At 47.9% G+C, this 22764-nt stretch overlaps 1 protein-coding gene across 1 annotated transcript; it reads right to left on the bottom strand.

The window, feature by feature from the left end:
• Window positions 1-2173: 2173 nt before the first annotated feature.
• MLYCD (malonyl-CoA decarboxylase) lies at window positions 2174-21514 on the bottom strand. The gene is made up of 5 exons (XM_032284542.1): window positions 20950-21514; window positions 10779-10891; window positions 9602-9758; window positions 5992-6141; window positions 2174-3429 (listed from the first exon to the last, which is right to left on the bottom strand). The coding sequence occupies exons 1-5, from the start codon at window positions 21475-21477 to the stop codon at window positions 2896-2898; spliced, it is 1482 nt and encodes a 493-aa protein (XP_032140433.1). The 5' UTR covers window positions 21478-21514; the 3' UTR covers window positions 2174-2895.
• Window positions 21515-22764: the final 1250 nt, after the last annotated feature.

The following is a 22764-nucleotide window of genomic DNA, read 5'->3' as shown; positions in this document are numbered from 1 at the left end:
GTGTTCTCCTGTGTACTGCCTGAGTGTTCTCCTGTGCACTGTGTTCTGTGCACTGTGTGTTCTCCTGTGTACTGCCTGAGAGTTCTTCTGTGCACTGTGTTCTCCTGTGTACTGCCTGAGTGTTCTCCTTTACACTGTGTTCTCCTGTGCAGTGTCCTCCTGTGCACTGTGTGTTCTCCTGTGTACTGCCTGAGTGTCTTCCTCTGCCCTGTGTGTTCTCCTCTGCACTGTGTGTTCTCCTGTGCACCGTGTGTTCTCCTGTGCACCGTGTGTTCTCCTGTGCACCGTGTGTTCTCCTGTGCACTGTGTGTTTTCCTATGCATTATATTTTCTCCTGTGTACTACCTGAGTGTTCTCCTGTGCACTGTGTTCTCCTGTGCACTGTGTGTACTCCTGTGCACTGTGTGTTCTCCTGTGCACCATGTGTGTGTTCTCCTGTGCACTGTGTGTGTGTTCTCCTGCGGCAAGGCCCACCTGGCTTTCACCCAAATTTTAGTGATCTGTAACTCACAAAATGTTAAGAAACTCTGCCTTACTGAGAAATTTAAAAAAAAAAAAACAAAATAGGGGGTTGTATTTGGCCTAAGAAGTGGCATGATCTGATGAGTGGCCTTGCTGAAGGGAGGGCTCCTTGGCCCCAAAAGTGAAATGGATTTGAACACCATTCTGAGATGCACCTCAGGAGTGCTAGTTCTTAGTGACTTGAAGACAACTGACATCTACAAACTCCTCTGGTGAGCCAAAACCTCCGCGGATGTGAACTGAACCCATCTTCCCAGCAGCCTGTGTGGTGGGGATTCCTATCACCCCTGTCCACACAGGACAGAACCAGTCAGCACAGGCGAAGGACACAGGCAGGAAGGGCACTGCCAGGTAAGAAAGCCTGACAGAGTGATCCGGAATGAGTCATCCGTCCACAGCACTCTGGAGGCAGCAGGATGAATCACAGAAGACTGTTGGTCTTTACGGTATAGGCCAAAAGCTAAGCAAAGACAGTAAAGCCAGCAGGTTTCTGCAGGCCTGAGGGTCTGGGAACGCTTGCGGTAAAGAACTCTGCCTGCAGTAGGGGCCAGAAGGCTGCCAGGATTGGAGTGATCAGCCTGCCAGCTGCTCTGGTGCTTTCAGAATCAGCCCAGAGAACAAGAGGCATGAGACACCTTCCACCATCACACTGTCTGTCATGAGGCAACAGGCTGTATGCAGAAGACAGAGAAGTAGCCTGGCACGGTCTGGGAGACAAAAGGCAACAAAGGCGAGGGGAGGGACCTGTCTGCCCAACACACAAAAGCGCACTGATACACACATCAGTTTAACTCTGTAAGTTGAATGCACACATTGACAACCATTCTGTTAGATAGCTCCGTTTTGGTTTTAGAACCATATGTTTCTCTTTACAGCATATACTCCCATTCTCTCTGGAATGTCCAAACACAGCTCCTAGAAGAAACGTGTTTCTAACTCACTGAATCTAAACATAGATTTAACTCTCTTAGTTGAACGAACACACAGCAGAGCAGTTTGAAAGATACATTTCTTCTGTGATTTAGACGCAGTCTTACTGCTATTTCTTATATGCCGTGCACATGCACGCACAGATGTGCATTGATACAGACAAGCTCATCCACATGGACAGATGTGCACTGATACAGATTCAGAGACACACTCGTGCACATGCACACACAGATGTGCACTGATACAAAGATTCAGAGACACGCTCATGCACATGCACACACAGATGTGCACTGATACAGACAAGCTCATGCACATGCAGACGTGCACTGATATGGATTCAGACATGCTTGTGCACATGTACACAGATGGGCACTGAGACATACAGACATACCCGTGCACATGCACAAAAAGACATGCACTGATACACAGATACACACCAGTGCACATGCACACAGACATGCACTGATACAGATACACACCAGTGCACATGCACACAGACATGCACTGATACACACATACACACCAGTGCACATGCACACAGACATGCACTGATACACACATACACACACACACCCACCTTCCTCCCACAAGCACAGTGATTGCCCCTTCCTTCATCTTTGTTCTTATCCCACTCATCCCAGGCCCCTTCATGCCAAACACCCCACTGGCTGGCTGGTGGATCCCAGCCTTTCCAGGTCTCTAATTTTAAAGACAACCACCATTACATAATCATATGTTTAATGTTTTATAGAACAAACATGTTCTTTACTGTGAAGTTCACTATGAACTTGAATCCCTGATAATTTAAAGCCTATTACCCAACGTATGCCTCAAGCAGCAAGAATTCTGTGTTCAAAAATTTAACTTACTACACACACCTTATGCAAAGTCACAAACCTTTTCATACATTTATGAGCTTCAGAATTTAACTGGGAAAGTGTAGCCCAGCCCTTTATCCCTTTGCACTGCATGGAGAGAAATGGCTAAAGCAACCACCGCCGTCTTCTGTTCTATGAGCACTATGAGCACGAAGGAACATCTGTTCTCATTTGGGCCACTCGCCCTGGTCAGTGGGAGACTGCCAGATCCCCCTGGGATGACAATGGCAGAGGCTGCACAGCTTCCTGAAGGTTCCTGAAGACAGAGGTGCCACGGCACCAGCCGAGGGCAGAGAGTCGGGCCAAGGGCAATGACAGAATCTTCTGGAGACCGCACAGCGACCTACCCATCTGTGTGACCCACACCCATCACTATCTTGCATTGGGCACATGTCTTGCCCAGGGCAAGGGAAGTTGAGGCCTGCCCTTACAGTGTGGCCTGGATGCAGGCCTGAGAACACAGTCGACTTTGGCTTTGCTTGGAAAGCTCCATCATAACTCCCAGCCCCTCCAGAAGATGACTGTCTTCTCAGCTGGAGCCGTGTGACTCAAGAGAGGTTTATTGTCAGAGCTTGCTGTTCTTCTGAAACTGGGCCACTAGGCTGAGGACCTGCTCAGAGGCTTTGATGTTCTTGGAGCCGAGGTAGGAGGTGCTGTTGGGGCCGGTCTCCTCCAGGAAGTAGCGGTAGTTGGCCATCAGGCTGCAGGAGCTGGTGATGCCTTTGAGGCTCATGTCCGCCATCCAGTTGATGCGCCACAGCACTGCCCCATTCTGCAGGTGGAAGTTGGCCACAGGGTTCAGTGCGTAGCCGCGGTGCTTCTCCCCATACAGGTACCAGGCACACAGCCTCATCAGCGGGGCCTGCAGCGCCCGCACCAGCTTCTCGGACTGCACCCACTCGCTGCTGCTGAGGCGGAGCTTGAGGGTCTCGTTAATGGGGCCACCTATGATCTCCGAGATTTCCTTACATTCCAAATCTGTAAAGAGTTCATTCCTCCCGTGCTCCTTTGTTTGCGAGCTCAGAAGCCCCAGAAGCCATTTGGTGAATCCAGGTATAGGCGACAGACTCGAAAACACCTCAAGGTGAGGAAACTCTCTCTGTAAAGCATGGTTGGGGTGGAAGGAAGGCGGAGAAAACACACATATTCAGCAGGTACGTTACCAAGAGAGGAGCACCTCTCAACCTACAGTTGCTGCTGTGTAGTGGGCGAAGTGACATCCGATACATGTTACTTATCTTCTTTCAAGAAACTTTTTTTTTCCTTAGAGTCAGGGTCTTGCTCTATTGCCCTGGCTGGAGTCATCCTGCAGTGGTGTCATCCTGGCTCACTGCAGCCTCCATCTCCTGGGTCCAAGCCATCCTCCTGCCCTGGCCTGCTCAGCAGCTAGGAACACAGCCATGCCCCACCACGCCCAGCAGGGAACAGTTATCAGGAACCTGATGTGTGCCCGGCCCTGGAGGGATCCTGACTCCCTGAGGCAGGGCACCTGGGTCCCCACCACCCCTTGTCACGTCGGCAAAACTGAGACTAGTGTGTTGGGGGACGTGCCTAAAACCAGACAGCCGGCCAGTGGGGAGCAGGACGTGGGGTCCCACAGTTACTCACTGCAGATCGTGTCTGTCCTGCACACCATGCCCCTCCCATGGTTACCTCTGAGGCCCCACAAGCTGCTCTGCTGCTTGGCACATGAGTGCCCAGGGATGGATAAGTGAACGACCAGCCACACCACAGGGGGTGCACAACGGGGCAGAGGAGGCGGCTGCGGGTATCTCTCCACATCACATGACACGGCTCAATTGTGACTGTCCTAACTATACAGAGATCTCATTCTCATTTCCAAAAATCCACTACTTTCTGATTATAAATGTAATACATGCCCAATATGGAAATTAAAAAAAAAATTAATGACAGAAGAAAAGAAAAAGGTCATACTCCACTATACTGAGAAAACTACTGTCCACAGTTTGCTACAGTGAAGGGCTGGTGTGTCTTGATGCAATTTTTGCATGGCTGAGACACTTATTCTGCATTTTGCATTATGAATTTATATTGTGAGCATTTTCTCGTTATCATTTAAAATTCAAAAACAGAGAATTTTAACCACAGAGTAATATGAAAAATGAAAAGAGAAGACTGTTATGTTCCTCACCATGTTCCTCTCCTTGAGCATTTGTGGTGGCTCCCAGGTTTTTTGCTTTTCTTTTTTGACTCAGTTGCTCCCAGGCTGGAGTGCAGTGGCGTGATCTCGGCTCACTGCAACTTTCGCCTCCTGGGTTCAAGCAATTCTCCTGCCTCAGCCTCCCGAGTAGCTGGGACTATAGGTGTGCACCACCACACACAGCTAATTTTTGTATTTTTAGGAGAGACGGGATTTTACCACATTGGCCAGACTGGTCTCAAACTCCTGACCTCAGGTGATCCGCCTGCCTTGGCCTTCCAAAGTGCTGGGATTATAGGCATGAGCCACCATGCCTGGCTGTGTTCTACTTTTGTAAACCCGGATGAGCGCCTCCCTGCAGAGGGGTCATTCACTCCCTTCTAGACTCCCTTTGAGGACTCTACACTGGCTGCACAGGGGCAGGTAAGTGGCACCCTCAAGACAGCTACTGGGCTAAGGCCCGACTCCCCCAAATCCCGGGATCTGCTCCTCCTCTTCCTGCCTTCCTTACCCTGACACGTTTTCCTTCCCTGCCCTGCTCATTACCACCCTCAGCTAAGATAGAGGAACAAGGAAACTGTGTGAATGAGAAATGGCTTATTGCTACCCAGGGGAAATATGGCTGCATGGTAATGAAGCCAACACCCAGTCTAATCCTGAGGGCTTCAACTTGAAATTGATTATGAATTTATGAGGAGCGTGTAAATGTCCTCACTGCACACTGTCACCCTCTAAGGAAGGGCTCTGCTGCAGCTATCTGCGGCCCCCAACACAGAGAGTACCCCGCTCAGAGCCAGTCGTTAGCAATCATCTAGCTACTGCAACTATGCACTAGATTCTACACATCTGAGTTTATTCAAACCCCTGCTGAGGTTGGTAGTTTCTGAAAGCCTAGGCCCAGAGTGAATTTCAACCTTTCTGTTGTAGGATGGCTCATGTGTTTTTCACAGGGCAGCAAAGCGAAGGGAGTTAGATCAAAACTGAGCCGAAGCACCTACCTTTGGGCCATCTGGTCTAACCTGAGCACCCCCTCACAGGCTGTGAGAAGGCCCACGCTGACAGCATGTCAGGCACCAGAGACCCTGAATGTGTGGGCAGGGGCAGGGGGAGGTCTGACACGGCAGGATGACCACCAGCTGTGCCATCTGGCTGGGACACTTGAGAGTGACACTTATACCAGGACACATGAAATCAAGAGCGTCCTGAGCAGATCACAATGAGGTCGCCCTAGAGACAGCTGATGACCTCAGAACATAAGTGCATCTTGCTGGCAACTGCACAGCTGGGCTGGAGGCCTCATTTCAGCATCATTCTCATCTCTCTGGGAGACTCATGGCTCCTAGGAGCTGCTGAGGGGCCGCTGGCACCCCTTCTATGCCCTGCCTGTCCCTTTAGCTCCTGTCTTCATCTGTGTCCCTCATGGCACCTGACACCTCACAAGGTTTGCTGACCTGACCACATGAAGCCAAGTGTGACTGGGCCTCGTTGCGTGTCACTTACCTGCAACTCCTTGACGACTCGCTTTATGAGGAATGTTCCCAGCTCCACCCCCTGGAGCCCCTGCTGGGTCAGACTGATAGAATAAAAGATGGCGGCGGCAATTCTGCTTTTCTCTTCTGTTTCTGATGGAGGACTTTCCTTCACGATTGCCTGGAAAACACGGACGATGGTTCTTAGGACAGCCTGGACTCTCTGCAGCCCACACGGCAACCCTGTCGCTGGGGCCAGAAGACAATTCTCAGAGCACTGAAAGAGATTGCAGAGAACTCGGCTCCCCAGCTGGGGTTCAGGCTATGGAGCCTAAAAGCTGCTGTTTTGAAAACTCTACAGGAAAATGTCCTCAGCCTCCTCGGGGTCCTCAGGGCTGCACTGTTTGTGCCATTTTGCAATGTTCATGCAAACTTTGTGGAAGAGCAACGTATGTCCCTTTCTGTCTCTTTTAAGCCTTTGTGCAAACAAAAATGTGCTCCATAAACTCTCCTGCCGACACTCAGCGCTAACCCGCTGATCCTCGGGACCAAAGAGCTTCAGTTCCTTCAGCTTGTCCTTAAAGTCCTGGTGTTTTACACCATTTAATTGTCTTTCCTCTTTTTCTCTGAACCCTAGTTTTTCACATTTCTCAAGAGGCCATACGCAGTCCCACATCATTTTCTTTTAGGAAATTTACCGTTGTTTGAATTTTTCATGTCCCTTTTCGGTTTTGTGCCATCTCTGTTTTTCCTTAATGGCAACACACATTTGCACAGATGTACACACGAGGCAATCTAAGAAACGACCTAGAATGTAAGCTGTTTCATTGAAGTCTGAGTTTACTGCCTCTCATTTTTGACTGCAGCGTTTTCTAATCCCCCATACTCTGAAGCATAATCCTTAATACTCTAAAGGTCACTTGATAACAGTGGAATAGCAGGGGATTACCTTTTTGTTTGCTTCGAAGCAAGTACACTAGCTTACTTTTGAAGAACCAATTTAAACTGTTTTAACTTCTACCAGCTACCTCTGATTCTGGAAGGAGAAGTATTTAGCTCAGAGCGCATACATCAGGTCTGGCAGTCAGTCCACGAACTTTCTGAAACTGTCTATGGAATGTGTGACTCCATGCACACCTGCCCAGAGGAAAATGTCCTCAGCCTTTTTTCCCTTTAGATACTTAACAGGGTCTGTGACTCCTACAAAGTTAAGCAACACTGCTGTGAGAAAGCGGGAGAGCTTATGACACAGAGGGGACATCCTCCGATGCCCGTGCCGGGCCTGCTGTCCTACACTGCACTCTGTGGAAGAGCCCCGGGGCTCAAAGAACAGAGCTCACTTCACATCACTCCCAGGCTTATCTCCTTTTTTTTTTGAGATGGAGTCTCGTTCTGTTGCCCGGGCTGGAGTGCAGTGGTGCAATCTTGGCTAACTGCAACCTCTGCCTCCTGGCAAGCGATTCTTGTTTGAACCTCAGCCTTCCAAGTAGCTGGGATTACAGGCACCCGCCACCATACCCAGCTAATTTTTGTATTTTAGTAGAGATGGGGTTTCACCATGTTGGCCAGACTGGTGTGGAACTCCTGACCTCAGATGATCTGGCTGCCTCGGCCTTCCAGAGTGGTAGGATTACAGGCGTGAGCCACTGTGCTGGCTCTCCTTTTTTCAAGAAGTCTGCAAGTTACCTTGTGATTCCTTGTGCAAAAATCCCAGCAATGTTTTTTTAAAGTTTTCAAAATAAAAACAAAACTTTCTTTAGTTATACAAGGGAGGTTTGTGTAACATCAAAGAGGCAAAAAAAAATTTTTTACAAGGCAAAATGAATAAAACAAACAAAAAAGAGAAAAAAAATACATGCATAAAGAAAAAATACTAAATTAGGCCTGGCATGGTGGCTCACGCCTCTAATCCTAGCACTTTGGGAGGCCGAGGTGGGTGGATCACCTGAGGTCAGAAGTTCAAAACCAGCCTGGCCATCATGGTGAAGCCCCATCTTTAGTAATAAAAATAAATAAGTAAATAAAAAAGAAAAAATATTAAATTACTCCAAAACCTAATCCCCATGCCCGCTGCTGCTGACCTTTTCATGGACACCTTTCCAGGTCTGTCTCATAGGCTCCCAGTATGCACACTGTTAAATACATAGGACTGCAGATCCACGCATATCTCATGTGTCCAAATAACTATGCGCAATTCTACACATATGGAAGATACCTTCCCCTTAGAGTCAGGATGTGGGAGGGGTTTGAATTCCAGTTCCACCCTTACTTGCTCTATGATCATGGATAAGTTACAAATGTTCCCCTAAGCCTCAGTTTTCTCATAATACCTAAATCACAGGTGCTCTGAGCAATAACACACAAAATGTGCTTCATGGACTGACAGGCACAGAGCACATATTCAACAGGTATTATTACTATTGATCATAAGACCACACTCTACACATGCTACTGTGTAAACTTGAACTTCACCTCAACAATAAGTCAAGCTTGGCTTTCCATGTCAAAATATAAACCTACATCAATATTTAAATACATGACAGAAATCCGATGTACGTGAGGCCGCACCATGTGTTTACAACACACTCCTGGAGCCCATTTTCTCCTGATGGGCCCGAGGTTATCATCCAGCCTTTCTGTCGGCAATGCTGCAGGAGCAGCCATCTAACTCTCAGGGCTCAGCATCTCCCCAGGAGAAGTTCCTAAGGTGGAATTTTCATGCCAGAAGGAACATGCAATCTGAATTTTCATACATCTTGCCAAACTGCCCTCAAAGATGTCATAATGGCCCCTCATCCCACCAACAGGGCGTCAGAGTGTGACTCCTTCAAACACAAACACTGTAAGGGGATGAGTTTCTCCTTGGTGATCAGGAACATCCGCTCGTTTGCCCTACTCAACTTCTCTAACTTCTCAGCAGGACACCTGCTTAGGGCACTCACCTTGTGCCGGACCACCGTCCACTCAGCTTTCTAACAGTCCCTCGGGTCCTCTTGGCCTGAGCAAATCTGTGCTGGCCCAGGGGTCTCAGGCTCCCTGCCACCTGCCTTTAGCGCTCCTATTTCCAGACCCTGCAATGTGGTCCCTTGTTCTTCTGCCCCCCCTGGGCCTGCAGGAGCATTTCAGACATTCTTGCCAAACTCATCCAGGAGCAGAGCAGCTTGCCACGGGACGGGGCTATCAACCACAAGTCCCATAACCTGCACTCGCCAGGCAGTGTACTGGGCCCAAATCACGCATGAGGGATGGAGCGTATCTTTCAATTTTCCAATCATGTCTCTTTCAAAACTCCCCACAGGCATTTAACAAAAGCTGTAAAGGAACCATGTATGAACCAGGTATCCTGTCTCTTCTTCCTTCACAATTACTTTCTGCCTCACAAACGTGTTCTGTGAGAGACTTTAAGTTTTCTCAACCCAAGGTCAACACAGCCAGATGAACGCCGTCCTTGCTCCGTAACTGCCTGCCTGCTACCCTTCTACACTCTATACCTACACATCTGGAGACTTTATTTAAGCAATTAAAAAGCCCAAAACCATTTATTTTCAAAAAAAAGAGGATAAAATCAAGTAAAAACAAAAACACAACTTAAGGGACTTTGTGGGATGCCTATCTTGTCCCAAATTGACCATCACAGGTACCTGGATGTTGCTGGAGATGTCACCGGTCAGTGCCACGTGCAAAACAACCAGGGGCTCCCCAGGGGTGGAACAGTGAGAAAAGAAGTAACACCTTCTGTAGGGCCCAACGCGGCGCTTCATGTCCATCCAACTTTTTACAGGGTGCACGGCCTCCGACCTGGGGTGAAATTTGTAAAGAGGTAAGACAAACGTAAAATTCACAACTTAAATAACGGTTTATGACTCCTATTCACATTATTCATCTAAGTCAAATTTTTTAAAATAGAGCTTTAATGGAAAGAAAGTCATTTTAATGAGAAACAGAACCCACTGAGAGGAACTACAGTGAACGACCATTTTACAAACAAAATTGTGCTCCAATTTTAATCCCAATTTTAAGAGGAGTTTGTGAGGCTCTGGGGAAGGATTCACGCAGCATGTTTTCACGCGAAACCTAATCAAACGCTTGGTGTTGGACACTGCGTCTTTTCTTTCCCTGGGATCTCTGTGAAGCGCTGTCAGTGCTGCAAACACTGGGCGGATCTGGTTTCTTCTGTCTAGCAACCTCACCCACCACTACTGTGTTTTTAGCATGTGAAATGGCAGCAGGCACCGTCAGCCCTTTGAATTGGTTACATTTCCAAGAGTAGGACACTTTTCAAACCTTGGATTTCGTGGGACTACATGTAATGTGAAGACGCTTACTCACAAAGAGTCCCGGGTTGTGAGGCACCATGGCACGCGAGCCTGTGTTATATTGCGTCCTGGATGTAACACATGATATAGTTTGTTGAGAGACTTTAACCTAGGGAGACATCTTAACAACCAGGTGGGCTAAATGTTGTTTTGATTATGAATGCCAATGCTTGGCCCAGTGAGTTTCTACAATTCTGATCATGGGGTCTTGGGAAGATAGAAAATGGGCCTGTTTGCTTTAAACAAGAGGACACAAATAAGACCCCACGTACAGCTCACTGAGAGATGCATCAGTTTCTCTTGGTGCCCTTTCCTCTTCCTCCGTGATCTTAGTGTCATGTGTGGTGACAGTCACATTTGCAAATACTGTGTTCAGATTTTATTAGACTTGAAATAAACTGCACATGTGAAGGGAGATAGACTGGCTTTTAGCCAACATAAAACACATATAAATATACATGAAAAATATCTGCATAAAGCAAATGAGAACCTGAATACTTACTCACTGATTTTCTGCAGCACTTCACAGGGTGAATGCCAGGTAACACGCTCCAGGCTAAGGAACCCGGAGGAAAACCACTCTGACAGCATTCCTTTCAGTACCCCGTTCATCTCCTGAAAGGAGAAGACACAGGCCCTTCAGTGTACAGCAGATCAAGCCCAGCTCTGTGCTGTGGCCAGCACAGGGAAGGAAAACGCGCCGGCATGATACGGAAGACAACTGTGCAAGACGATCCTCCAAACAGCTTTTCCCAAGACTCCTCTGTCAGACTCTCATCTCAAACCAAGTCAGGCTTTAATTCAACTCTCCATTTAGATGTAACCACTTCGGTCTGTAAGACTCCTGAATGGAAATAATTCAATTTGAGCTAAGTTGCCCAAATCAAACAGTATGTTCCAATTCATTTACCAGAGTCAGCATTCTAATTACATGAAGTTAACATAACAATGGAAGATACACTGTAAGAGAAACCTAAGACAGACAGCAAGGGGTCAACAGCACTGTCCGCGGCCTCTCGGGAACCTTGATACGTCAAAACATTACTCCTGCTTTTCCTTAGAAAAACAAGTACTTGGTCCAGGAGCCCTATTTCATCAACTTGGAGATGTACATTTTCATATTTTAACATCTCTTACATCAGGATGCATCTTTTGAATGATGGCGGGTCACAGTCTAATTGGCAGCATTTCCATTTTTTTTGAGAGACGGGGTCTCACTCTGTCACCCAGGCTGGAGTGCAATGGCATAAACACATCTCACTGCAGCCTTGACCTCCTAGGCTCAAGTGATCCTCCTGTCTCAGACCCCCAAGTTGCTGGGACTACAGGTGAGCGCCACCACACCTGGATAATTTTTGTTTTATTTTTTGTACAGATGGGGTGTCACCATGTTGCCCAGGCTGGTCTTGAGCTCCTGAGCTCAGGCAATCCACTCGCCTTGGCCTCCCAAGTACTGGGATTACAGGCGTGAGCCACTGTGCCCTGCCATAACTGGAAGCATTTTTAATCTACCTTCGAGGGACACAAAATAAGAGTGTATCTGGCAGCCAGTGCATTTCAGAGTTGATGAAATCACCCTAATTTTGCTTCACTTATTTATAGCGTATCTACTTCCCCAAATGTTGCGAGTTGACTTGACCACCCAAGATCCATCAGCACTGAAGCCTTTCAATCAAGAGCAGAAAAACACAGGCACCGGGCAGGAGCAGCGCCATCTCAGTGTTGCCTGCATGGCCACAACCTGTTGGTCCCAGTGGCTGTATTCCTTTTCTCCCAAATTAACAGAAGCCTCACTTTTCAGCTAGGGACACAGCTGTCCAGTATAAAAACTGCACTGCAGCTGGGGGGCGGCCATGTGACAGATTTCTGGCCAATGAGCTGTAAGCAGCATTCTCCTGCAGCCACTTTGGGGAACTTGAAAAGACAGCAGGAGCCTGCCCTTGGCCCATCTTTTTGTCTTTTCCACTGCAGATTGGAAGGCGGTGTGATGGCTGGCACTGGAGCAGCCAGCTTACGCCACGATGTGACTTTGGAGATGAAGGATTTTCTGGGCAGAGCAACAAGATTCAAGTCTGGATCCACCAAGGACACCAAAGAGCAGAATCAGCTCTGGGCTGCCTACCTGTAGACTTTCACATGACAGACAAAGTTTGTCATATTCAAATCACTGTTATTGTGGGCCTCTGTTATTCATAGATGAAATATATATTAACAGATCCACTGAACATTACTAGTGAATAACAGTAAACACCTCAGGACATCCATTACAGGAACGACTTTCTGAATCTCTGTATAAGGGTCATAAAGAACATGATGGGCAACAAATACAAAGAATGGCTTTACAACAGCTATAATTTTTTCTTTTTTTTTTTTTTGACAGACATTGTCTTGCTCTGTCCTGGGCTGGAGCGCAGCAGTACAATCTCAGCTCACAGCAACCTCCGCCTCTTGGGTTCAAGCGATTCTCCTGCCTCAGCTTCCAAATGTTGTAAGACCATTTTACATTTTAATTCCTGTTAAAGGGTGAAGGGACTCAAAACTGTTGCCTGAGGAAGAGTTGCAGGTTTTGGGATGGTGGCTCAGAGAGGTTTTTGGAAGGAGGTGAGAACTACCTTCATATGTTTAATCATTAGGGCACGAAAGACACCACAAATTTGTTCTGTGTGGCCCCACAGGGGCCAGGGAAGTAAATCTAGGACCAACTGGTGGACGTCATGGACAATCAGACTTGGACTGAATTTTGCATAAAGAACTTTTGAATAGCCAGGGCTGTCTACAGAGGTCATCCTAGAAGATGGTGAACCTCAGCACTGGAAGTGACTGAGCACAGGTGGACAGAACTCAGTAGAGCTTTTTAAAAAGGATTTAAGCATCGGACAGACAGCTGGATCATCAGAGATGATCTCTGCAATTCCTTTTAACTCTACATTCAATAACTGAATGTCCTTTACTTGGTTGTAAACTCCATCAAGGCAGAGTCCATTTCTGATTCATTCCTACAGTTCCCAAAACATTCACTAATAGATTAATATCCGATGGAAAAATGGAAAGAATGTGATTAGAAAGTAGCAGGAGGGGAGGATGAGAGAGATCGTTTGCTAGGTGACACAGAATGGCCCTTTATGAAACTGCATTTTCTGCATTTGACAACAGAGCTTCTTAGCCTTCTAGGATCCTCACACACCTGAGTATGTGCTAAAAACCACAGGCCCCATCCCCAGAACACTGCAAACACGTTTTCCTGGGGTCATGGACTCCTCTGATACTTATCCACGGACCATCCCAGAAGCCAGGGGGACTTCCACACTGCAGGTTAGGAACGGGTGAGCTGAGCTCTGTGTAAGAGGTACTGGCATCTCTCTTACATCCATGATGGGAAAAAAGCTGGAAACACCCAGTTTTACTATCAATTCAATATTAATTATGAAAGAAATGGTTTGGCTGATAAAAGCTCCTCCCCTACAAATCTCTTCATTCTATTTTGGGCTCCTGACAGCCACAAAATGTGACCCTGGTACACGAGAACTGGGAATCTAGGCTAAAGGTGAGAAGTCTCCGTTGCTCAGTTCTAACAGCAGCAGCAGCTGCTCAGGCTGGAATGAACCACAGCACGTGGCAAGGTTGCCAGGATACAAACAACACCAAGGAAAGAAGCCTCCTCGACTGTACGTGCATTAATTCAGCCACCATTTATCACCAATACAGGACTGAGAAACACAACTGCTGGGAATATCCTGGTGATGCTAAGGTAAGCGACAGTTCTCAGTTGATTCTGCTGGAGTGCGTCTTATTTTTTTTTTTTTAAAGACAGGTCTTGCTGTATTGCCCAGGCTGGACTGAACTCCTGGGCTCAGCTGAACCTCCCAAATAGCAGGGACTACAGGTGCGTGCCACCGCACCTACCTCTGTGTATTCTGTATTGTTAATTCTGTTGTCTTGTACGATGCTGCTTAGACCAGCCAACCTTTCCTTTTAAAAGAGAACTCGGTTCCCTCTCTTTTGAAGATCTATCAAGATCTGCTTATTTTGGGTATGTGAAGAAAACCTACCTTCCCTTGTCCAGAAGCCCTGAGCTGGGGAAGGGAGTTGAAAGCCATGGATGAGGGCAGCCCTGCAGAGGCTGAGAAACTTGGGGACAATTCCCACTCACATGAGCTGCCACTCTGCAGGTGTACACTTCATACTAGGGTATACTTTCCTATCTAAAAATAAGTATTATTTAGCATAGCTAAGCACAGAATTTACTAGAACCTACAAGGCGTACTCTGTTAATTAAAAGGCAGAGGAAACACAGTTGTTTAGCATGGCCGGGTGGCTGTGGCAGTAGCAACACGTCCCTTCTCTAGTTTCTGTGCCTCTGTTAAAAGTTCGAGCACCTCTCATTTCACCCTAACTCCAAGGTCCAAACTGCCCATCGGGAACCCTTTCCAAGAATTAATGGTCAACCTCCCTCAAGTGCCCACAAATTGCTGAACCTTGCTCAGGCCTTCCCCTCTACTGGGGAGTCAACTCGGTTTCACTGGGATTTCACCTCTAAGAAACTGAAGTCATCAACCCACTGGGCCTCTGGAGAAAAAACAAAAGCCTATAAACCACCACCCCCCAAACACATACACTGCATCCTCCTACCCACACTTACCATGAAACCACAGGGACACAAATACCCACAAACTCCTCTATGTTCGTTCAGGAGGACACACATTCAGACACGGTAATGAGCCTCCAAACTCACTCACACCAGAGGAAAAGAATCTTTTAAAAAGTAAGAACACAGCTGGGTGCAGTGGTTCACACCTGTAATCCCAACACTTTGGAAGGCTGAGGTGAGTGGATTATCTGAGGTCAAGGGTTCGAGACTAGCCTGGCCAACATAGTAAAACCCCATCTCTACTAAAAACACAAAAATTAGCCGGGCATGGTGGCAAGTGCCTATCCCAGCTACTTGGGAGGCTGAGGTGGGAGAATTGCTCGAAACTGGGAGGCAGAGGTTGCAGTGAGCCGAGATCACGCCATTGCATTCCAGCCTTGGCAAGAGAGAGAGACTGTCTCAAAAAATAAAAAAAATAAAAAAAAAAAAAAAAAAAAAAAAAAAGAACATTTCAAAGGGAATACTTCTTTTCCTGATATAATTATGCTGCTTTATAGATTTGTCTTTTTTTGAGACAGAGTCTTACTCTGTTGCCCAGGCTGCAGTGCAATGGTGCGATCTCAGCTCACTGCAACTTCCACCTCCCAGGTTCGAGTAATTCTCCTGCCTCAGCCTCCCAAGTAGCTGGGATTACAGGTACCTGCCATCATGACTGGCTAATTTTTGTATTTTTAGTAGAGAGGGTTTCACCATGTTGGCCAGGCTGGTCTCGAACTCCTGACCTCAGGTGATTTGCCTGCCTCAGCCTCCGAAAGTGCTGGGACTACAGCATGAGCCACCAAACCTAGTGCTTTATAGATTTTTCTATCACTCCCCATACTAAATTATTTCTTTATCATTCTCTTTTCTACAGATTAAAATTGAGTTTTGTGATCACAGTAGTCAGGGATATTGACAAATACCCTCTCTACAAATTCCTTAATTATTAAAACTACTAAAATTTTCTCTTGGAATAAATCTATTAAGATCAATCCACTTATTATAATCCAAGGAGCTCAACAAGTCTACATGAGATGAACATAGCATAGCATAGAAGTGAGAACGTAACACGCATCAAGGCATCCGATAACAGGGACCTCCTACCATCCTTGTCATTAATCATGGAGAGGGTCTACCTTCTCCATGCACTGGGTTTGCTATCTAGACAAACACCACACAGACACTTGGCCATTGCACACCGTGGAAACTTTCAAATAGCACTTGTTTCTTCCCAGCCGGGAGACCTGATACTGGGTCTGAACTTTGTATCAAAAAGGATAATGACTCCCCAACATAAAGAAAAGATACCTTACCTGATCTGAAATATCCAAGGAAAGAGAGGTATGCCAGCCCCGTCACATGCCTGCTGTCCTCATGCTGGGCTATGCTCATGAAGGAAACACCAGTCTTTCGGATTCATGCATTTCCAATAATCCCAAATCCTGGTCAGAGACCAAAGTCTTGACAAACCATGCCCTCATTTTTATACCATATTTTAGCAAAGCTTCAATACATTTTTCTTAGAGGAGTGGAAGGCTGCCTCTCAGCTGACCAACAATCAACTGATTTTCTCCCCTCAATGCAGTGTCAGTGGGCCCAGGAGGGTTCAATAAGTTGGATAAAAATCACCTAAACTCACATGGATGGCAAAGACCGGCCTGGAAATGACCTCCCTTCCCGGTCTCTTGCTTCTTCCACTATGCCCACCGTCCTGTAACACACATGGCATCAGCTGGGTGCAGTGGCTCACAACTGTAATCCCAGCACTTTGGGAGGCTGAGGCGGGCGAATCACAAGGTCAAGAGTTTGAGACCAGCCTGGCCAACATGGTGAAACCCGGTCTCTACTAAAAATAAAAATAAATTAGCTGGGCATGGTGGCGGGCACCTGTAATTCCAGCTACTTGGAAGGCTGAGGCAAGAGAATCGCTTGAACCCGGGAGGCAGAAGTTGCAGTGAGCCAAGATCATGCCCCTGCACTCCAGCCCGACTGAGTGTGAGACTCCGTCTAAAAACACACAAACAAACAAAAACCCACACAACATCAGCATCATTCTGTGGCGTCACATTTGCCACTTATTCTAAAAGTGCCTTTGCGCCTATAGTATTCAGTAAGAAAAGAACCTGAGCAGCATCACACAGTGAACTACATCAGGCCCAGGGAAATGCTCAGGTCCAAGCCCACAGGAGCTCTCCTGTAAAATAGTGCATGATCATGTGGGCTTATCTAGCACGTGCAAAGGCCAAAAGAAGCCAGGCAAGTAGACACCTGTGTGGCAGGGCTCACTGTGCACATATCCAGGGTGCCGAGACAGGGGCAACCTGGGAGTGAGACCCCTGCTCCCCTGAGAGCACTCAGCACTTAGGAATGCCCTTGGGGGTCTGGGAAGCCTGCAGTAAAGCTTCCTGGGCCAAACTTCTGGTGTTTTCTAATGCTGGATCCCTTAAAGCAAAAAGTTCTAGCTGAGTCACCTCATTAATGTGGATGCAAAATCCAGACTGAGGTAAAAGGAATGGAATCAAAATGGACTCCACATCAAACCCACAGAATGTTCAATACTGCAAGTGAATGCTAATGTCTACTGGGGACTTGGGGTGACAAGGATGTGTCAGTGTATCTTCCTGAGTTGTAACTAATGTCCGGCTCTGTTGGGTGATGTTGATAATGAGGGGAGCTATGCCTGGGTGATGGCAGGGGGTATAAGGGAAATCTCTGTATCTTCTACTCAGTTTTGCTGTGAACCTAAAACTGCTTTAAAACAGAGTCTATTAAAAAAATGGGGCCAGGCGTGGTAGCTCACACCTGTAATCCCAGCACTTTGGGAGGGTGAGGCAGCTGATCCCCCGAGGTCAGGAGTTCAAGAGCAGCCTGGCCGACATGGTAAAACTCTGTCTTTACTAAAAATACAAAAATTAGCTGGGTGTGGTGGTGGACACCTGTAATCCCAGCTACTTGGGGGGCTGGGACAGGAGAATTACTTGAACCCAGGAGGCAGAGGATGAAGTGAGCCGAGACCGTACTGCTGCACTCCAGCCTGGGCAACACAGCAAGACTGTCAAAAAAAAAAAAAAAAAAAAGAGATTAAATAAAAAAATAAATCAGATTGTACCACATTAAGTGATTTCTGGAGATAGTTATAATATCAGATCCCAGTTGACAGGTTCTATGCACAGAACAATTTAGCTCTATTCTCAGACTAATTTAAATGACAGAAATTAAAAAAAAAATTACATCTCTGCTCATGCCTATCTATAATCCCAGCACTTGGGACTGCAGGATTGTTTGCTTGAGGCCAGGAGTACAAGACCAGCCTGGACAAATAACAAGATCACATCTCTAAAAAAACATAAACAAACACAACAAAACAGAAACCTATACACCCCTCCCCCCACACACACATATACATATGAGGAAACTTAACTATGTAGAACAACGGAAGGGGAGGGGAATTAACAGGTTCAGCTACTAACAGTTATATGTACTGAATATAAGGCTGGGATTTCTAAGTAAAGAAATGGAAGGGGCATGACAGAGCAAGCACAGAAAGGCTCCCAGAGCCATTATGTACAAACCATGTGCAGAGGCAAAGGTCAGGGTGCCGTCATTCATTCTAGAGGTTTGATAAATATCTCTGGTCCACAGGACTTTTGGCCTAACATTATAGTATGCAATGTTTTCTCCCTTATATATAGATAGCCTTGGTCAAAAAGCAAGGAAACTTGTGAACATATGAGGACGCAGCAGCCTCTGTATTTCCCAGGGGCCAGCTCCTTTTTTTCAACAAGTCAGGGCTGAATGTGAGTGTGTTCAGCTGCCATACAACGTGTTCCTTCCCAACTATGTGATACCCAAGTTTTCCTGCATGGGGAAGAACAGAAGGATGTATTCCACAACCTCTGACAGAACCAGATAACTCCGAATTGGACTGGGTGTGAAAAATAAACGAGGAACAAAGCTGCCCACATGTCTGATATGCGGACTCTCTCAGCTGTGCAGAAACTTTCCAAGCTCTTCATGGCTTCCTCCCAGGCTCAAAAATCTATGACAGAGTGTGGGGCAGTCTCACCTCCACATCAGGGCTGAATGATTAGTGTCAAGTGTGTCTCATGCCAGGGCACCCAGGAATCTACTGCAATGATTCATTCATCATTCTGCTATGCAAGAAATTTAAGACAAGTTTCTCAGTTTTTGAGGAGCTGATCATTCACTTGGGGAGAAGATATATGGCAAGTGCTCTGTCTATAGTGTGGATCAGAAAAGCTCATCCATTCCGACTGGGCTTGAGCCCAGAACAAGACAATTCAACACAGGAAGAATTCATGACTGATTTCAAGTTACCCAATGAACAGCTGCGGGTTTTCTGTCTTAGAATCTTATGGCCAAAGATGCCTGGCTCTCAGTAACGTTAGCACTGTAAACTAACCAGCTATCATGGGGAATCAAATCATGGCCACTGTGGTCAATCCTGACATTAACTCCATCCTTAATTATGTCCATTTTTATGCATCTAAGACTAAGACTAAGACTAAGATAAGAAAGTTTCTAATAAACATCTGATTAACTCACACATTAAGTAGGTGCAGGTAGTAAGCGAAGTGCAAAGAACCCTGGATTTGGGTGGGTGATCAGTGAGGGCTTTTTGCTCTGAAGTTAAGGACAAGTCACAGAATCTCAGCATCTATCTCCTTTGCTGTAAAAGGGATACATGTTACCACCCACCTAAGACTGAAAGAATGAAAATGAAAACTATTAAACTAGCATCAGAGTTCTTAAATGGGTTAGGTCATAATCATTCACCTGTTCAGCATTTTTTTTTTAATACCAACTGCTCACAAACTTCTGAATGTCCAGAACTTGCTGAAACATTTACATCATTTTTCATTCATGGAAAGAGCAGGTTAAGCCTGGGCAACATGGTGAAACGCCCTCTCTACAAAGAAATGCAAAAAAATTAGCTGGGTGTGGTGGCAGGTGCCTGTAATCCCAGCAACTAGGGAGGCTGAGGCACAAGAACCGCTTGAACCCCAAGGTTGCAGTGAGCTAAGTTCACACTGCTGCACTCCAGTCTGGTGACAGAGCAGGACTCTGTCTAAAAAAATAAAAATTAGCCAGGCGTGGCGGCCTGCATCTGTAGTCCCAGCCACTTGGGAGGCTGAGGTGGAAGGATCGCTGGAGCCTGGGGAAGTCGAAGCTACAGTGAGCCGTGACGGCACCACTGCACTCCGGCCTGAGCAACAGAGTGAGACCCTATCTCAAAAATACAAATAAAAAAGGGCAGGTTAGTGTTTCGCCGTATTTAATACTAACAGTATAAAAAGACTATACGCTGCTCTAGGCCATCTTTTGGGTCATAACCATTTAAACCCCAAAGTATGTATCTGCATCTAACATGAATGAACTGTGCTAATGCCTGATTAACTCAAGAAGCCAACTCAAAATCACCACATTGAGTACTGAACTGAGGGAGTTCAATTGTCCTACCAAAAGTCACGCAGCAGAGAGGAGGTCAGAAGCCATGGAGATTCCTGCGTGGTGGTGGTGACCTTGAGCTCTATTTATCTCTGTGCATTTCACAGGACATCTTAGGGCAACGTCTCACACACAGTGGGTGCCCAATTAACCTCTGAAACACCATCCAGGGTCTCAGAAGGGTGCCTGATGCTCAGCCTGACACTCTAGTGCAGATATACCATAAAGCTGAAACACTTCTCAACTACAACGATTAAATAAGAAGGTATAGCACACACTAATCAGGTACAAGACGTGACAGTTACCTTAAAGGTCACCAAGTGCTGAGTACTTAGTAAAACACTATACCAATGAGGACTTCGAGGCCAGACCGGAGGGAGGCGGGGGTGTGCTCTGGCGAGGCCAGGACTCAGACAGCGTGGGAAGTGGGCAGAGCTGGCGGTCAGTAACCGCGGGCAAAGTGAGCGTGGTTTCAGGCAGGGAAGGCGGGGTGTGCGCGGCGTGGAGGGGGGAAGTGAGGACTACTCGAGGAGGGCGGCCCGTCCGCGCTGCCGGGGGGTCGAGGCCGGCCCCTTACCCGGACGTCTGGCCCCTCCACCAGCTTGAGGGCCTGCGCCTCGAGCAGGTCTGCCCGCAGCTGCACCAGGAAGCGCACGCCGCCATCCAGCTTGCTGATGTGGTGGAAGAGCCCGCGGTAGCGCGGCACCAGCGCGTAGCGCAGCCGGTCCTCCGCCTGCAGCAGCACCGCGGCCTCCCGCTGCTGCTGGCGCAGCTGGAGCACGCCGGCGCTCTGCTCGGCCACCTGGCCATGGTCCACGCCGAAGCCCCGCGCCAGGCGGCCCAGCAGCTCGGCCCGCTGGGCCGTCTCGGCCAGGCCGCCGTAGAAGCTCACGAAGTCCGCGCACTGACCCTCGGCGGGCGCCGGCGTCTTCTCGCGCAGCTCGTAGGCCGGCGTCGCCGGCACCACGCGGCGCAGCAGCTCGTCCATGGCCCGCTCCAGGGCGCCGGCCGCCTGCCCGCTCATCAGCCGGGGCCCGGGCGGCCGCGGAGGGAACCGCAGCGGGAGGAGACGCCTGGCCGTCAGACCTGGCCGGAGGCCTCGCATGGCGCCGGACGACAGCTGTCCAGGGGGAGCGCCGCCGACGCTGCCGCGCTTCCGGCTTCCGGCACGCGCCGGCCCCATTGGCCGAGGCCGGGGGCCGGGCGGGGAGGCGGCCAATCAGAGGGCAGGGTGGCGGGGCGGGGCGGCTCAGGCGGTGGCTCCGGGCCAAGTGTGGCCAAAGGTTACCGCCTGGCGGTGGGGCGGCCTCGGGGCCTCCGGCTCAGCTGGTCGCTTGTCCTCCGGTCTTAACACCTGGCCGCCTAAAAGCACCGTCCCCTCCTCTCTTCCCCGACTGCACTGCACCAGTGCCTCCTCCTCCCTAGATCCGAGCACCTCCAGCCTCCAGGTGCATCACAGTCGCCCGGGAGCTCCTGCACTGGAGGATTCCTGGGCTCCCAAATCAGAATCCGAGACATTCAGATTCAGTGTGTTTGGGAGGAGCCGAGGAATCTGCGTGCTTAAAGGTGTTTGTGGCAATCCTCTGGCAGGGTAGCCGTTGTTTGACCCCTGCCTAGGCACTCACCATTCGCGTCAGGGTCTTACACAGAGGTTGGAGGGGTGTGTGTGTGTATAGAGAGGGAAAATATGTCTATATGTATGCATGTATGTATATACACGTACGTATGCATACACACATACGTATGTATGTGAGAGAGCAAGAGACACTGATGGAAAGCCATACCCTTGAGCAAAGGCCAGGATGACACAAAAAGTTTTCTTTGAAATAGTTCTCAGATAATTGCAGTTATCAACAGAGATTTATTTTGTCCTCTGGAAAGTTAGGCCTGAACTCAATTTCTCTCTCCTTCCCCAATCCATTACAATTCGCAGAACAGAATGTCACATACCATGTCTCCCACGTGCAGAATTACAGGAGGTATTAGGAACGCAGTGGGATTTTGTTCCACTCAGATGGAAATACGGAATCTTTGGTTGGAGGCTGAGGGAGCCATGTACTTGGCTATGTCTAGGTGCTAGGATTTCTATAGGTAGAACGCTTTGGTGCAGGTATTGGAGTATAAAGACACTGAGAGGTAGTTCTGTATGAGCACAGCATTTGCTGAGTGTGTCTCATGGGGTATGAAGAAACTACATCTGGCTCACTCTGCCAAGACACAGACACGCAAAGCATTCTGAAGGCCTACTCGTGGCTTTTGAGCACACCTCTCCGTTCCTGTTTTCTTTCCTTTTTTTTCTCTGAGACAGAGTCTTGCTCTGTTGCCCAGCCTGGAGTGCAATGGTGCTATCTTGGTGCACTCTGCCTCCCAGGTTAAAACAATTCTCCTGCCT

Source organism: Sapajus apella, unplaced genomic scaffold, assembly GCF_009761245.1.
Source record: "Sapajus apella isolate SASKATOON/1434 unplaced genomic scaffold, GSC_monkey_1.0 scaffold15, whole genome shotgun sequence".
Taxonomy (NCBI): domain Eukaryota; kingdom Metazoa; phylum Chordata; class Mammalia; order Primates; family Cebidae; genus Sapajus; species Sapajus apella.
This window is presented reverse-complemented; position numbering and strand designations above follow the sequence as displayed.